Raw genomic sequence first — 17,114 nt, 5'->3', positions numbered from 1 at the left:
TAATTGTCAAACAGTAGTGACGTCATGCAAAAATAAAAATATCACATCCTCCCTCCTAGAAAGAATCTTGGCAACCGCCCGCACCAGGCCGCACGTCTGTGATAATACTACGAGGACAATTTTATATCGTAAAGTGATTGTGTAGTTATTTTTTTCACATATTTTTATCCAAATGTATATAAACCAAGCTAACGTATAGTCTGTCAAAAAAGTGAAGACAGTAAAAAGTGGCAACATCATAGTGTCATCTTTTTTTCTTAGTTTGATTTGAGAGGGATGATACTATGATGTTGCCACTTTTTAATTTCTTCACTTTTTTCACTGACTATAGATTTGTATGGTATTTTTGGCTCTTCAAAATATCACCCATACCAAACTAAACTAAACAGGAAAGTGAAGGAACAAAAAGGCATGTAAAGTTTTGAAATTGTTTATTTTGACAGCGTTCAGAAAACATCATCGCCGCCGGGCCGGGGGCCCGGGGCGGGACAACTATTTACAACTCGCGAATTAAAAAACATTAAACCTACGCAACGTTCACCGCTAATTATTATTAACTAGGAATTCAACTAACCGCCGTCCGCGACCGGCCCTCGACCGGCCCCGCGCTGCCCTACACTAGTGACTGCTCGCAACACAACCATTCAGTTCACAAGCAAAATATTCCCTGGGCTACATACCTAGTGCATGTATCGATCTTTAATTATATATTTTGTCTTATGACGGTGGCAGTTTACAATTATTTAAACGATTCCTATCTACAACTATTAGGCAATCCCTAGCCTACGCCGCGCTCACTTTATTTACATTGATACAATCAATATATAATTTAATTTTTTGTCAAAATAATCAAACTTTCATAAAATAAGAGAAAAACTCTTATTTTATGAAATAAAGATAATTATAAGAATCGCAAGGAAACCCGATGCACGGTAGCCGGTCGCGGAGCTTCAACCTTATATACAATATTTACAAATAAAAAGAAATTGCTCCCAAATTGCCGCAAAATTAATTCCGAGATCAACGAGGCGCGCTCGCTATTGGACTATCATATCACAATAAAATAAACGGCCGCCGACAGCGCCGCCGCCGGCCGGCCACTAACGGACTAGAGGCTCACTAATTCTTGGTGGTGGGCGGGCCGATGTTCAGCAGCCCCGAGTAGCCGCGGAACTGCGACGCCACGAACTCGCGGTACATCGCGAGCTGCCGCTGGTCCAGCCCGCCCAGCCCGCCGCCCAGCGCGCCGCCCAGCCCGCCCAGCCCGCCGTACAGCGAGCTCACGTACAGCGGGTCGAGCGCCAGCCCCGCCTGCGCCGCCACGCCCCCCGCCCCGCCCGGCGCCTTGAACGCGTTGAGAAAGCCCGACGAGGCGGAGTCGCGCGACCCCGTCGAGCCGGTGGGCGACTCGTCCCGCACCGGGGGGGGCGGCGCGCGCTTGCCGGACGGCGAGGCCGGCGTGTAGCGGGACTCGCGCGGCGGCGTCGGCGTCGGCGTCTTGGCCGCGAACTTGCCGTTCGAGTTGCGCTTCTGCGGCGGCCGCTGCTTGGGCGGGGTCTGCGCCTTGGGGTCGACCAGCGTGATCTCCAGGTTGGAGCCGACCACGGCCTTGCCGTCCAGCAGCGTGTAGTTCTTGGCGAGGTTCTGCGCGGCGGGGGGCGCTGGGGCGGCGGGCGAGGGGGCGGAGGGCACGCGCACGATCTCAAGGGCGCCGCGCTCGGGCTGCGGGCAGGTGAGGTCGAGCACGTCGCGCGCGGGAGGGGACAGCGGGCGCGGGCGCACGGGCGCGCAGCCCAGCACGTGCGGCGGCGGCATGAACGGGTCCTTGGGGTTGCCGTACACGGTCTTCTCGGGCCCGGCGGTGCCAAACGCGCTCACGGCCTGGATCACCTTGGGCGCCGGCGCGCCGTTGGGGTAGGAGGGCGGCAGGATGTTGTACATCTGGTAGAGCTGCGCCGGCGCCAGCAGCGGGTGCAGTAGCGGCGCGGGCAGCAGCGGCACCGCCCCCGGCAGCGGCACGGCGCCCCACGCCGGCGGCACGGCCGTTACCTCCAGCCCGCGCTCCTTCAGGATGTCCAGCTTCCGCCGCTTGACGGCCTGCGGGCTCTCCGGGTACTCGTCGAGGTCGATAATCTCGGGGCTCTTCGGCTTGTAGGGGACCTGGAAGCGGAGTCGGAGACGCGTTATAGTCGGCACGATCCTCGCCCGAGTCTGACGGTCCGGCTTATTTTGTAACCGAATCGACGTCGGACTCACCTCGACGATGTCGTCGTCGCTGTGGGGTGGGGCGGGGGCGGGCGGCTGCGCGGGCGGGGCAGGGGGCGCGGGCGGCGGCGGGTGGTGGATGCCGAAGTTGTTGGGCGGGGAGGGGCCCGGCCGGCCGGATGACGTCGGCGCTGAAACCACATTACCCGTAGCGTTAATACATTATACACCAAGTAACGGATATAAAATAAACGTAAAAATCATAAACTTTATTTGCGATTTCGGTGCATATTATTACGCACAGTACGAGCGAGACGGCAATATAATATTCCAGTGCATTATGTATTATGAGTCAATGAAGCATGTTAGTGCACTCACCAGGCTGCGTGTTGGCGGGGGCGGTGTGCGGGGCGGGGTGCGGCGCGGGGTGAGGCGGGGGCCGCGCCGGCTTCACCCGCACCGCGCGCAGGGAGCTCCGCCCCGCCGGACGACTCTTCTGCTGCACATGGATGTCAGTTGTTATTACACTCATTATACGAACATTAAGACGAATGGTTAAGCAAATGACCTTGCGTATGCGTGCAATAATATACTCACGGCGTGTCCGTTGTGATTGTCGGTGAGCGCGGCGAGCGGGCCAAGGTCGGCGAGCGGCGCGCGCGCGGGCGGGACGCGCCACGCCCCTCCGACTCCGCCCTCCGAGTTGCCTGCATATACAATATAAACGTTTTAGTCTATATAAACGTGTCTGTACAATAAATGAGCTTCAGTCCACGAGTTAGATCCTCTTGATAGACTTTGATTACTTAAAACGATAATAATTCATTATTTGAAGACATAAAAAATGAAATTTATCGCGGCGGAACCGTCCATTTTTCACAGCAAAAACTATCGTATGTCCTTTCTATTTCCAGAAGCTTGAGTACTAACCGATATATTTGTGTGCGTCGTAGCCGTCTCGCTTGTCGTCGTCCTTGTCCTTGTATTCGGCGTCGAAGGCATCGCTCTTGAGGCCAGGTTCTATCAGCTTCTCTACCGGTTTGACGGAGATCTTGGCGGGCTTGTCGGGCTCGGGGAGGGAGTCCAGGAACTCGCGGTTGAGCTCCTCCGCCGGTTTCGACGTGACCGTGATGTCGTCCTTCAGGACTTCCCCCGTCTCGTTGTCGAGGTGGGGGGAGGGGGTGCGCAGGCGCTTGTCGTCGCGCAGGGGGGAGTCCCCCACCTCTATGGGCTCCGCCTTCTCCTCCACTTTACCGTTCAGCCCCTTCATGTGCTTCTTGCTGAGCCGCCGCTCGTGGTTCTCGAAGGGGAGGAGACATCTGGAATATTAAACGCGGTTGAGTTGGCAAAAGGATGCAAACAAAATAATCTTTGTATAAAAATTATAATTATGTATCCATAGGGCATTATATGTATCTACAATCAAGAAAGTAATTCAAGGACAGAACTACATTATTTATGTATTTATTGGTAAATATATATGTATGTATCTATAAATTGTATAGTTCGGAATATGTCAAATCAATGTTAGTCGTAAACGTAATCTGTCAGCTGGGCTTGACATAACCTACCAAAACTACAATATTCTTATGAATCTCTCTTATAAATAATACTGCTAATGCTGTCTTAAATAGCAATAGTAACACACCTCTCGTACAGGCGTCGTACGCGCGGGCCGAGGTCGGCGTAGAGGTGTCGCCACAGCTTGTCGCGGCAGACCGCCTCGTACCCGCCGCGCGACACCACGCCCAGGTAGATCAGTCGCAGCGACACTGTAACAGTTGTCGCTTGTCAAACTTGCGGTAGAGGTGTAATGAGAATAAATAAATATAAAGAAACATGCAATTTCGAGTTTTACAGGTTAATAGCTGTATACCAGTGGGCACACATATTTGTCAAGAGTAATCTTTAGTGCCTACGAATGAAAGAAGAGCTTGCGTGATTGATGTCAATAATAGTCATTTCATCTTGGGATCGTTAGCAATTAATGTACAAGACTTAATGCCTTACGTCAATAAGCTCAGTCGCGCAAGCAATTTGTTCGTACATCGCTATCTTCTTTCTAAAGGCAGTAGCGGCGATAGGGGGGGACGCTAGGCGACCGCCCAGGGCGCCGCAGAAAATGGGGCAAACAAAAAGCACTACCAGCACCCTGGGCGCCGAAGAAAAGCCCCAGGCGCTGGTAGTGTTAAAACCGGCACTGTCTACAGCATAGTTTCTCAACCGTATTTTGCTCACCGTCCAGTTTGAGAACATGTTTTTTTCTAGAGCCCCCCATCTTAATTTTACTTATAGTAGGGGAGCTCGCGCTCATTTTAAAAAGTCATTTCATACCGAGCGAAAATCGTAACAATAATACTATTCTATTAGTACATAAGAGTTTTGATCGTCAGCTACTGCAGTATGGGTGGAATAAAAATTGAGAGTATCTCAAAGTTGTTGGAAATCGTATTGACATTAAAAAGATCCCAATTCGCACCCAATAAAGGTCATAATATCTAGATTATACACGTTTAGGTTTGGTAGGTGCTATTTTAGTTTTAGTATATAACAACAGATGGCGCTTTTAAAGTAAAATGTATATAATTCTTCTTCACAAATATTGACTATCGAATTAATTACTTAAAATTGCTATGTGAGACAATTTTATGGTTAATTCAAACTAAAACCGCCGTCAGCTGAATATTTGCAGCTGGAAATGTCGTCTACGCGACGCCCTAGGAATCCTAGGATACATTGAGCGCGAAGTAGGGCTATACATATATTTTGTTATAGCTTATATCGCCGGCTGACGGGCTTTCCACCCGCATATTAACGACTGACGGTGGTCTTTATTATTAAAAAGGTATCAACATTCACCTGTATAAATTTTGTACGGTATGAAATGACTTTATATTTTAATTTTTTTAACATAGTTCAGTAACGCGACTGACGTTAAATCCCCCGTCTGCGATACGGCTGACGGTGCATTTTTGGTTAAGCATGACCTCAATAATCATTAATCATCCATAAATTTTCATTCGGTATAAAATCACTTTTCGCAATTATTTTTTTTACAACTTTGAAATACTCTCAGCTAACATCCCACCACGGGTGCGGCGACTGACGCTGATTATATTGATTGATAAATATTAAGCTACCGCTGGACAAAAATTTGGTCGGTATGAAATGACTTAGCAAACGATAGCACTACCTCCCCTACTATTACCATCTGTTGCGAATTTAAAACAGCTATTGCCACGATTATATTTAAACGTAAGATATTATATTATAGTCGTAAGATAGGAATATTACCCCTATCCTATTTCTGAGTTTAAAATGAAGAATGAAAGAAGAATGTTTTGCAATGGGAGTAATTAAAACGCATGCTTAGTTATATTGAGCAATATTTTGCATATTATATAATACGTGCACACGTGATAAAAATGATTACAATACTTACCTACAATAACAAAAATTAAACGATATTAATTTTTAATTTACTTTAGTACGTGATTAGCGTGTATTTTTTTGCCTTTATATATATATTTTTAATCTACCCACACCCCAGCTGCGCCATCTCAATGCCCCCTTATTTTCTCTGGGTCTTCTACTGCCCCCCGGGGCGTTATCGCCCACGTTGAGAACCTATGGTCTACAGGTCAGCGATAGCAATTATTATTATCGAATAAATTGTCGAACGCGAACGTTAAGACAACTCACTGTGTTTGAGAGTGTGCGCGATCTTGAGCGTGTCGCTCTTGTCGCGGTAGAAGTCTATCAGCTGCGACATGAAGGCCTCGTCCTCAGGGCTCGGCCGCGCCTCCCCGTTCTCCACCGTCACGTCGTCCGACCCTCTCTCCTTGTCCGGCCCTCTCTCCTTGTCTGGCCCGTTCCGGAGGGAGAGTCGTCTATGCGTCTGGAACACGAGTAGGTTGAGGTCAATACATGTTACATTGGAGAAGATATTATGAAAAAATGTCACGATAGTTTCACCTATTATGTTCTGGTTTTATTTTGTTAAACACAAAATCTAACATACTTTTTATTATTATTTTGATACATCAGCTGCTGATACAGACATCGGATTAAAAAATAATAATTTAAACTTGTAAACTTGCAATTTATAGTTTAGTAAGTAAGTCTTATTTATTTATTTATTTATAAATTCTTTATTTGCATTAAAAAAACAATATAAAATAACAAAAACAAAACAACATTAGGCAAATAGGCGGCCTTACCGCTTTCAGCGGTTTCTTCCAGACAACCAAAATTAGCTGTCGACTGCCGATGATAATACATTGTGTTTTGTTAGGATTTAGGACTAAGCCAAAGGCATTGCACCACCTCAAAATTTCATTTAAATCGGCGTTTGTTTGGGCAATACCTTTGGATAGTAAGGGAAGTAGAACTTGAGTATAAATCTGTAAGTCATCTGCATACAAATAATAGGAAGAGGAAATATGTCGAGAAACAGAATTAATGAAAATAGAAAACAAGAGAGGAGATAAGACACTGCCTTGAGGTACACCGGCAACAATATCGCACCAACTTGACGATGTGTTGTCAATTTTGATACGCTGCCGGCGTCCCTGAAGGAAACGGAACCAGTTGAGCACGGTAGGAGATAGGTTGAGTGAACTGAGAAGAAGTAATAGTATATCGTGAGCTACGGAGTTGAAGACATTGCTAAAGTCTAAGAGCGTGAGTATAGTTAAAAGATGATTATCCATCCCCAGACGAATGTCATCAGTGATTTTCACCAAAGCTATGGAGGTACTATGTCCGAAACGAAATCCAGATTGTAGCGGGTTTAATAAATTATGTAAGTTAAGGAAGGTCTAAAGTTGCTGTTGTACCGAACGTTCGAGAATTTTTGAAAGGAAAGGAAGAATAGAGATCGGACGATAATCAGAGAAGCCTTTTAGGACTCCGTTTTTTGGGGAGCGGAATAATATTGGCGTTTTTCCAGGAGGAGGGAAAGAAACCGGTAGAAAGTGAGTAATTTAGAATATGGGCCAGAATCGGAGCTAAAATGTCTAACAAGGGAACAATCATGTTTCGACCAATGCAATCACTGCCCACAGCCCTGGATGTGATTGACATAATAGCTCTTTTAACTTCTGTAGTAGACAACTCTCTAAAGGAAAAAGGAGCATTATCGGTAGAAGGAAAGGTGGATAGATTGTGTAAGGTTTGAGCCTTTTTGTGTGCATCGAAGATTCGTGTTGTATTAGCAAAATGGGAATTTAAGTGTTTTAAATTTAAATCGGAAGGAACCGATGCTTTTGCATCCTTGCCAACACCCAAAGATTTTAAAAATTTCCAAACTTTGGCCTGGTCAGCGTTTTCTACTGAAGAATGAATATGGCGCCTTTGCGCATCCATGCAAGCAGTGTTACAACGATTTCGTAGCTTATTGTAAAGGAACTTATCACATTCGGATTTACATTTTTTAAATTTAGCTTTGGCTCTGTTTTTCTTATTAATTAGTGTTCTGATTTCTTCAGTTAGCCAGGGTGCTGGTAAGTGTTTGATATTAATTGGTCGCAAGGGGGCGTGTTGGTCAAAGAGTTCAGTAATTGTGCTATTGAAAATATTTATTTTGTCATCAATCGTCTGGGCATTGAAAATATCAGATCAATCTACATTACCAGCATCCGCGCGAAGATGATCTAAATTCATATTTTTAAATGCTCTTTGCATAATAACTTTGGGTTTAGCTTTAGCTGTTCGCCATTTGTACGACAGAAAGATACAATCGTGAAAGGAAAAACCTTCTGCTGGGTGCTGGCCATGCGTGTCAACAAGGTGAGGAGACGATACAATCATCAGGTCTAGGAGAGAGGATGAGGAGTGGGGATAGTGATGAGTGGCTTGTAGGGGAAGGAGATTAAGGTTAAAAGAGTTTACTAAAGAAGTTAAGTTTTTTTGACCGGTTGTCGTCTTTAAGAAGACATGTGTTAAAGTCTCCCATCAAGAAAACATGGTCGTATAAAGGAGAATATTCGTCCAGGATTTTGTCAAAAGAAGGAAAGTAATTTACGGAAAGATTAGGGCTATAAAACACTCCTAAAAGTAATTTTGAAAAACCATTTGTCACTTCTAAAAGAAGATGTTCCGTCTCATCAGCAGGTGGTGGTTGTGTAGAAGATTTAAGGATTTTATAGCCGATATTGGATCGGAGGTATATAGCTACACCGCCACCTGGTCTGCCAATTCGATCGTTTCTGATAAGTTGATAGCCAGGCAAAGAGTAGGACAGACAAGGTTTAAGCCAGGATTCGGAAATAAGGATAGCATGTACAAAGGTTTGAGAATCAAAGTAATTAAGGAGTTCGGAGTAGTGTGCAGGAATACTTTGCGCATTTATATGGATTATGTTGAAGAAGTTATTCTTTTTCATAGAGAGGAGAGAAGTAAGAGTAGAAAGCAGTGGATTAGAAGAAGTACTGTGGAAGCTTACTCAATTTTAGCATAGTCACCTAACCTGGTATGAGGTATTATGAACAAGACCGGCATTTGAACTTAGCTGCGGCCTACGGGCTAACAATGACCTACAATATAGTAATGAGTAATGTCGGCAAACCCCGGCCGCAGTCGGCACACGTGACATGTCACGGCACGCAGTTCACACGGTGCGAGTGATAACCGCGATAACGTCATCGGGTATGATTTGATAACGCTCATTATATAGACCTGTATCTGGGTGCACGGTAGTGCCCCTGCCAATACGAGATAAGCAGTAAGCGAAGCGCAAGGGCATACATATTATCAAAATTATCTGAAGGTATAAACTATAAAGTTGTTTAACAAACTTTTGTAACTACAAAACAAATCCCACAACGATGCTCGTTTGCAATGTTGTTGTTGTTGCGTACCATGTTTGCGTGCGCGTTCGTTGTTTGCGTGCACGTACGTTGTTTACGGACGCGTACGATTTTTGTGTGCGCGTTCGTTGTTTGCGTGCACGTACGTATTTTGCGTTTACGTAAGTTGTTTGCGTGCACGTACACAATATAATACCTTGTTGTCTGGCGTGTGTCGTCCGTCGGATTCGCTGGATCTGGAGTCGGAGCGCGCGGGCGAGCGGCCGGGCGAGCGGTCTGCAGCGCGGCGCCGGCGCCCCCGCGGCCGCCCCTTCAGCTTGGGCGACAGGTGGTTGCACACGAACTCGTGCCCCTCCAGCTCGGGGTACTCGAAAGTGTCCTGCAATCATTGTAATGCTCTATTTTAGGTTTAATTCACAGCATATCCGACTTTGATAGGGTATAAAGCTTTTTCCCTGCGAGAGCTTAATCAAGATGGTATTATGAAAAGACCTTCTACTAAATACCGTGACCTCATATAAAAGTGTTGTGGTATAACAATGTGTTATGTCTAGGGTTATATGGGAATGACTAGCCCCGCTTGTAGTAGCCCCGAGCCCGTGTCCACTTATCATCGGATGATTTTCTGTCTTATTTCCGACTAATTTGCTGAAACAATACTCTTCTCTTTGGCTTCGCCTTTTCGACATTTAAAAACGTTCGTGCCCACCTTACAATACAGTATCCGTGTGTTCTTGGTGGGCGCGGCGTACCCGCCGAGCGCGGCGACGAGCGAGTCCCGCAGCCAGCGCGCCTGGATGCCCTCCAGCCGCGCCACCAGCGCCCGGTACCGGCAGTACCGCGGGTACGAGAACACCACCACACCCGGCGCCTCCTCGTCTATCGCTGCAGAGGAAGGCAAAATTAGAGACATCTGGGCCCTGGGGTCGTACCACGAAACCGTTTTGAGACTCAAATAATCGAACGAGAAAGCCGCTCCGCGTCGCGCGAAACTCTAACAAACGTGAAATGACGTTGTTAGAGCGGAGGCGGCATTCTCGTTCGACTGTTTGAGTCTCAAAACAGTTTTGTAGTAGACATCCTGATTCACAATGCCCAAATTGATTCGGATTCGGAAACTTTTTCGCGCAACATCCAATATACGCTCGACGCGCTAGGCATTGACCAATGACCGCACGCTTAAGAGGATACCACAGCGGCTAGAGAAATGAAAAAAAAGTACGTGTAATATCTATAGCTGTCTCCCTTACCTCAAACCTATACCGCAGAACGCGATAGAGACAACTGCAGAAAATCCAGAAAATCAACGATTCGTTGTCCCCTGATTCCTTCTCCAAAACTTAACCGATTTAAGTAATTTTTTCATTAAAGATTAAAAAAAGGCTTGAGCTGTGTTCCTATGTTTTGCTTTTTTTGTATAATCTAGCCAAATCTGTTTTCTGGACGTTTGAACACAGCGGAAAATCTGGCCATTTTTTTGGGTTTTTGAACGTTCATATCTTATTTAATAATTAAATTATGAAAAAAAAGAAAACATAGGGACATTGTATTAGTGGCCGTAGATATTCAGGAAAAAAATTATAACTCTACTAGCATTATCCAGGGAGGAAACAGGGGACAACGTTTGTATGGAAAAAAGGGCGGTGTGGAATCCTCTTAAGTTTCTTAATCCGTGTCGAACGGGAATCCAATCGCCCTACAGTAGTCACAATCCTGACGTGTGTGCGTATTTTTGAACCGCGCCTTATGGTTTAGGCACTTGATTAGAAGTGGTCAATTCGGGGTTTACCCGTACCTAAACGTGTTTCCCGTAAATAGTTTCGGCGAAAGAGTTTGTAGCATACTAAGGTTACGAAACGTTAGCAGGTACTTCCTCAAACAACAGACTTGCTGACTATTCTGTATGGGCTAGCCGCTAGTACATGGATGACGAATGGCACTGTTTCACCCCCTACTTGTCCGCTGGAGGCCGTCCCATACTCACTGATGGCGCTCTTCTCCTTCTCCACGTCGCTGAAGTCGAGCCTGGTGTGGTGCAGCGGCGCGGTGGGGGCGGGCGGCGCGGAGGCGGGGGAGGGCGGCGCGGGCGGGGCGCAGTCCCCGCGCCACACCGCGCGCAGCCCCCACCGCCACTCGCGCCCCACGCACACCCAGCTCAGCAGGTCCTCCGCGCGCAACACCACCTTGTCGTTGATGGCCAGCACCTCGTGCTGTAAATAGAAAGAACGATGTTATAGTGCAAGCATTTTAGATATTATGGACATTAGGGACAATGGACATATTGCCTCAGCAATCAGCATGCTAATAGAGCCTGTTTACACCTACTGGCCACCGAGTAGAGTGGCGAGGCATCAAGGCAGCGCCAACTGCCAAGTGTTGTGGCCAATACCACTGTCTCGTTACTGTACTCGGTAGGTGTAATGTCCTTAGTAATTGTTAAGCTCGGAATTTCTGTCGCTGCTTACATGATACATCATACTGCAAGACCGAGACAACAATTCTTCTGATGATTATATCGAAATCGGTCGGGTAATTATTAAAACATTAAATAGATAAGAACTAATATTATAATTCTGCAGAGTTTGTTAGTTTGTTTGTTTGTTTGAACGCGCTAATCTCAGGAACTTACTGGTCAGATTTGAAAAATTCTTTCGGTGTTAGATAGCCCATTTATCGAGGAAGGCTATAGGCTATATTTTATCACGCTAAGACTAATAGAAACGAAGAAATAGAGGAAAATGTTGAAAAAACGGGGGGAAATTATATGAAAGAGCTTATTTAAACGCGCTAATCTCAGGAACTACTGGTCCATTTTGAAAAATTCTTTCAGTATTAGATAGCCTATTTATTGAGGAAGGCCATAGGCTATATTTGATTATTCTACGACTAATAGGAGCGAAGAAATAGAGGAAAATGTGAAAAAAGACGGGGGAAATTATATGAAATTGCTTATTATCTTAAGATTCTTATGGCCGATTTACACGGGTGACTAAAGCCGCACGATTTCCGCCGCACGGCGAAAATCGACCGTGTAAATGGCAATTCGACTACGCCGCATGCGGCCAATGGTCGATTTACACGGGTGACTAACGGGTCGATTTTAGTCACCCGGCAAGTCACCAGTCGAATCGCCTGTCCAAGTCGAATCGCCACCCCATTTACACGGGTGACTAACGGGTCGATTTTTTTTTATTTTTTTTTTATTTATTTATTTATTTAATGCAGGCATCTTGGCCCATATTATAAATACCTTATAGACTAACATACATACAATTATACTAAAAACTAACACTAACACTAAAACACTAAACACGTATTGTCTGCGACGTGGGGCGCGACGTGTTCGGAAGTCGTCCTCGGAACCTCCTGTAGACGACTCCAATCGGCCAGAACTCCTCCTTCTCGAAGGTCGGTAGATGGTGCGTCGGGACTCTCACCACAAAGGGGCTAAAATTCATTTTGTGGCGGGACTCCAAGCGCTCGACCCTCAAGACGAAGTGGGTCTTGCTCCTGATGTAGTCCACGACCTGCTCGACCGTCGTGGACCAGTGCAGCCACCCGGCAAGTCACCAGTCAACAGTAGTATTCGCAGCAAGCGATTGCTTGCGACTGAGCGTTTGCACAGTCGATTTTAGTCACCAGCCGCATGCGGCCGTTGGCCGCATGACTTTGGGGCTTGCGACTTTAGCCGCATGCGGCGTAGTCAAATTGCTATTAACACGGTCGATTCTCGCCGTGCCGCGGAAATCGTACGGCTTTAGTCACCCGTGTAAATCGGCCATAAAGTCGCAGGCCCCAAAGTCGTGCGGCCAATGGCCACATGCGGCTGGTGACTAAAATCTTGGCCCATATTATAAATACCTTATAGACTAACATACATACAATTATACTAAAAACTAACACTAACACTAAAACACTAAACACGTATTGTCTGCGACGTGGGGCGCGACGTGTTCGGAAGTCGTCCTCGGAACCTCCTGTAGACGACTCCAATCGGCCAGAACTCCTCCTTCTCGAAGGTCGGTAGATGGTGCGTCGGGACTCTCACCACAAAGGGGCTAAAATTCATTTAGTGGCGGGACTCCAAGCGCTCGACCCTCAAGACGAAGTGGGTCTTGCTCCTGATGTAGTCCACGACCTGCTCGACCGTCGTGGACCAGTGCAGCCACCCGGCAAGTCACCAATCAACAGTAGTATTCGCAGCAAGCGATTGCTTGCGACTGAGCGTTTGCACAGTCGATTTTAGTCACCAGCCGCATGCGGCCGTTGGCCGCACGACTTTGGGGCTTGCGACTTTAGCCGCATGCGGCGTAGTCAAATTGCTATTAACACGGTCGATTCTCGCCGTGCCGCGGAAATCGTGCGGCTTTAGTCACCCGTGTAAATCGGCCATAAAGTCGCAAGCCCCAAAGTCGTGCGGCCAATGGCCACATGCGGCTGGTGACTAAAAGCGACCGTGCAAACGCTCAGTCGCAAGCGATCGCTTGCGTTGACTGGTGACTTGCCGGGTGACTAAAATCGACCCGTTAGTCACCCGTGTAAATCGACCATTAAGAACTACTGGAGCAATTTTTATGTTATTTGGCAAACATGAAGAATAGACCACGTTAAGGGATAGGCTATTTTTTTGCGGAAAAATTTACGGTCGCGTGAAATTCCTAAATTACGCAAGCGAAGCCGCGCGGAACATCTAAGTATATATAATAAAATCGTAGGAAAGTCAATGCTGTACATTGAATATTTTTGTACAATAAATAATACTTGGGACGTGATCTACATACAAACGCGGACGAAGTCGCGGGCAACAGCTAGTATATGATAATCTTGTGGCGGTACCCACAATGCGCCTAACATTCCTGCATCGCACTATTGAAGTTTTCTGAGCGCGTCAGTATACAGGGTGTAACAAAAATAAGTGATAATACTTTAGGGTGTGTACGTGTTCCTTGTAGTGAGTTCACTGTGAAAGCAGCAGCTTTGGTTTTTCAGCGCTGCTGCTTTCACAGTGAACTCACTACAAGGAACACGTACACACCCTAAAGTATTATCACTTATTTTTGTTACACACTGTATATACGACAGCTGAAATGTATCACGTCGGGGTCACCAATGTGGGAATATGTGTGGCGGCCGCCACACATATTCCCACAATCTAATATCCCCCTATGGCGGGCGGCTCCATACTACAAGGTATCGACCTCGATGACCGCGGCCGCGGCCTGGCCGCTAGTGAGCGCCCGGCCTTAATTCCCGACGCACACATTTATTTTCACATAATATTTTGATAATTAATAAAACCTTAATAAACGATATTAAGAGCTCACTTGACTCTAAAAATCAAACATCGTCCTTCTCTCTTCACACTCACGCCCGTCTTTCACGCCAGGTGAAAAAGGACGGCGCGGAATCATCGCCGAGTTAGTTTTACTTGAATAAAAGACGAACTATAATGATTATGAAAAAAGTGTTTTGAGCAAATTTAGGTTTTATCAATACCTTTTTAGATATTAAAAAATATTAAAGAAAAGACAGCAAACTTCGAAGATCCAAGCAAAAATGCGTCTAAAACAAGGTTTTTTGTAAAAAAGAAACTATCGAGCATTTTTTGAGTAATCGTCTTTTCGTCTTGAGCATTTAATATTTATGAACTGAAGTTACTTGTGTCAAAAAATCAGTTTTCTAGACCTTACAGATTTTGAGATCTAGGTTAAAGTATGTAGTCAAGTTAGGGTCATATGGGCTCTTAAAGTTTTATTAAATAGAAACGAAACATAAAACTCAAATTAGAGCTTTATTTTTCTTAACAAAAAAAAACATCCAATGATCAAACAAAGACCTCTGCTAATGTCTGATAAAGATATTTAATTCAATATACTTTATAATTTAACAGCTAACTCCGGGCCAGTGTCATTCTAAATAAAGGGGGCGAACTAAAATTATAATTCTGTCTACTCTGCTAAAATTGCTTTCAAATAACCAACCCGCGCTCCTATTGCGGATCGCGAGGAACGATACCGCTTCCATATCGACGCGTTTTCGTTAACGAAGGATTTAAGACCAAGACGGAAGGACAAGTCTTGATTGAAAAAAAATGGAAAAGATCTTGCAATTTCCATTTGAATTCACGTATCAAAAAAACAAAACTCTTCAGCTTAATAAATTAGTATCGCAGTTCACAACACTGGTTCACAAATAATAATTCTGAAGATTAAATTTCATATTTAAATCGGAAGTAAAAAGTAAATAATAATTATTTAGTACATTACGTGAATACTTGCAAAAGATTACAGAAGTACCTATAAGTATGAGTTTCTACTTTTATTATAAAAAGTAAAAACTCATACTTCAGGAATTCCATAATCATATAAAAATAATAATCGTTCACGAATAGAGGACGATGACTGATAGTATCTTGAGTTTTATTATTCGTAGCTTGAGATGTACGATTTCGTTCAGGTTAAAAAAGTTTTATCAATACTGACAGTGACTTTCACGAGTATGGTATCAATTATAGAGAAAATGATTATATTTTGGTAATTTGTTGAATTTAAAATACATCTTTTGCCAGATTTTTTGTCTAAAAAGTAAAAAAGATTTCGTATGATGACGTTACCCAGCTTCAACAAGTTTGCCCATCATCGACCGACACAAGTGCTCATGTAGATGGGGGCATATTAATCTATGATTGTCAATGGCCGTCGTAGATTACGCAAGTACTAAAGTTTTGTCCAGAATAAGGAGTTCAATAACGGCAACGGGAACGCGTTACAGTAATTGGAATCTAAGTCCGTCTGTTTATAAAGTGTCCATCATCAACATGAGTGTCCTCTCACCTCTGAATATCTTACATATTTTATTAATATTATAAACGTGAAAGTGTTTGTATGTATGTTACCCCCACGCTTGAAGTTTTAATGTTTATTTAAAATGAAGATACTGAAGTCCTGGGAAAGGTCATTGGATATCGGGTACCTAGTTACTAGGTAACTAGGCGTGAATTTCGACGAAGATGCAGGCAAAATTGAGTATTATACATATAAGGTACTAGCTGTTGCCCGCGACTTCGTCCGCGTGGACTTCAGTTTATAGCGCGCGATGTCAACAAAATTGGTGTCAAAAGCTTTTATAAAAAAACCCTGGTACCCCTTAAATCAATACAGCTGTGCAGTGTGCACACAATAAGTATTTCATTTTTTTATATTAAACTTTATATTTTATGCCAAATTTTAAAGTTTATTTAGCCTCCCAATTACACAATTTTACCCATAAACTATTTATCATTGATAGGTTTAAGGTTACGTCACTGCACAGATAAAGTACTGAGTTATTTAATACCGTAGAATAGATATAACAATCGAAAAAAATCGAAACTTAAAAATGTAAGATGATACCACGTCTTATAGAAAGACTTTTGAGCAAGCGTCAGCGCGATGTAGAAGACGCACGGCGCCATCTATTATGAATTTTTGGAACTAACTTAATTTGAACAAGTTTACGCATTTTCACCCCTTTACAACCCTTTTTTCCAGTAAAAAAGTAGCCTATGTCCTTTCTCAGGCTTTAGACTATCTGTAAACAAAATTTCATTACAATCGATTCGGTAGTTTTGGCATTTGGCGTGAAAGCGAGACTGACAGACAGACAGACAGAGATACTTTCGCATTTATAATATTAGTATAGATTATGTGCACACTGCACAGATGTGTTTGGGTATTTTGATTAATTAAGGGCCGCGCTACACCGTAATGGCAGCGGCGAGGCGAGCACTTTCAGCGCTGCCATTCCGGTGTAGCACGGCCCTAAGAGGGTTACCAGGGTTTTAAAAAGTTTTTAAATTTAACACAAATTTTGTTGACACCGCGCGCTATAAACTAAATTCCACGCGGACGAAGTCGCGGGCAACAGCTAGGTATGAATAAAAACAATATATAATAAAGTAGGTATGATTAGTTCTGTTACAATAATGCAGTAAAAAATAAAACGCCATCTGTTTTCATATATTAGAATTAAAATGTTGATTGCATTGATATATTTTCTGGATGGAATATAGGCCAACACGGTACACTCGAACTCCTTTATTTTAGAGCGCCTTCTGTTGTC

The 17,114-nt window shown here is 44.5% G+C and overlaps 1 protein-coding gene across 3 annotated transcripts in view; it reads right to left on the bottom strand.

Moving 5' to 3' along the window:
• Positions 1 to 414: 414 nt before the first annotated feature.
• Positions 415 to 17,114, bottom strand: part of LOC121725726 (AT-rich interactive domain-containing protein 5B-like) — a 74,313-nt gene continuing 57,613 nt past the window's right edge. The window contains exons 4-13 of one of the 3 annotated variants that reach the window (XM_042112791.1): positions 10,999 to 11,224; positions 9,724 to 9,899; positions 9,211 to 9,393; positions 5,908 to 6,106; positions 3,854 to 3,977; positions 3,136 to 3,524; positions 2,803 to 2,912; positions 2,584 to 2,704; positions 2,257 to 2,396; positions 415 to 2,160 (exon numbers count right to left, since the gene is read on the bottom strand). In XM_042112791.1, coding sequence (XP_041968725.1) covers positions 1,120 to 2,160; positions 2,257 to 2,396; positions 2,584 to 2,704; positions 2,803 to 2,912; positions 3,136 to 3,524; positions 3,854 to 3,977; positions 5,908 to 6,106; positions 9,211 to 9,393; positions 9,724 to 9,899; positions 10,999 to 11,224 — 2,709 coding nt within the window. In that variant the 3' untranslated portion in view covers positions 415 to 1,119. The remainder of the gene's footprint in view (positions 2,161 to 2,256; positions 2,397 to 2,583; positions 2,705 to 2,802; positions 2,913 to 3,135; positions 3,525 to 3,853; positions 3,978 to 5,907; positions 6,107 to 9,210; positions 9,394 to 9,723; positions 9,900 to 10,998; positions 11,225 to 17,114) is intronic. The other 2 variants (XM_042112794.1, XM_042112792.1) reach the window with 2 other exon arrangements.

Source organism: Aricia agestis, chromosome 3 (genome assembly GCF_905147365.1).
Source record: "Aricia agestis chromosome 3, ilAriAges1.1, whole genome shotgun sequence".
NCBI lineage: Eukaryota > Metazoa > Arthropoda > Insecta > Lepidoptera > Lycaenidae > Aricia > Aricia agestis.
This window is presented reverse-complemented; position numbering and strand designations above follow the sequence as displayed.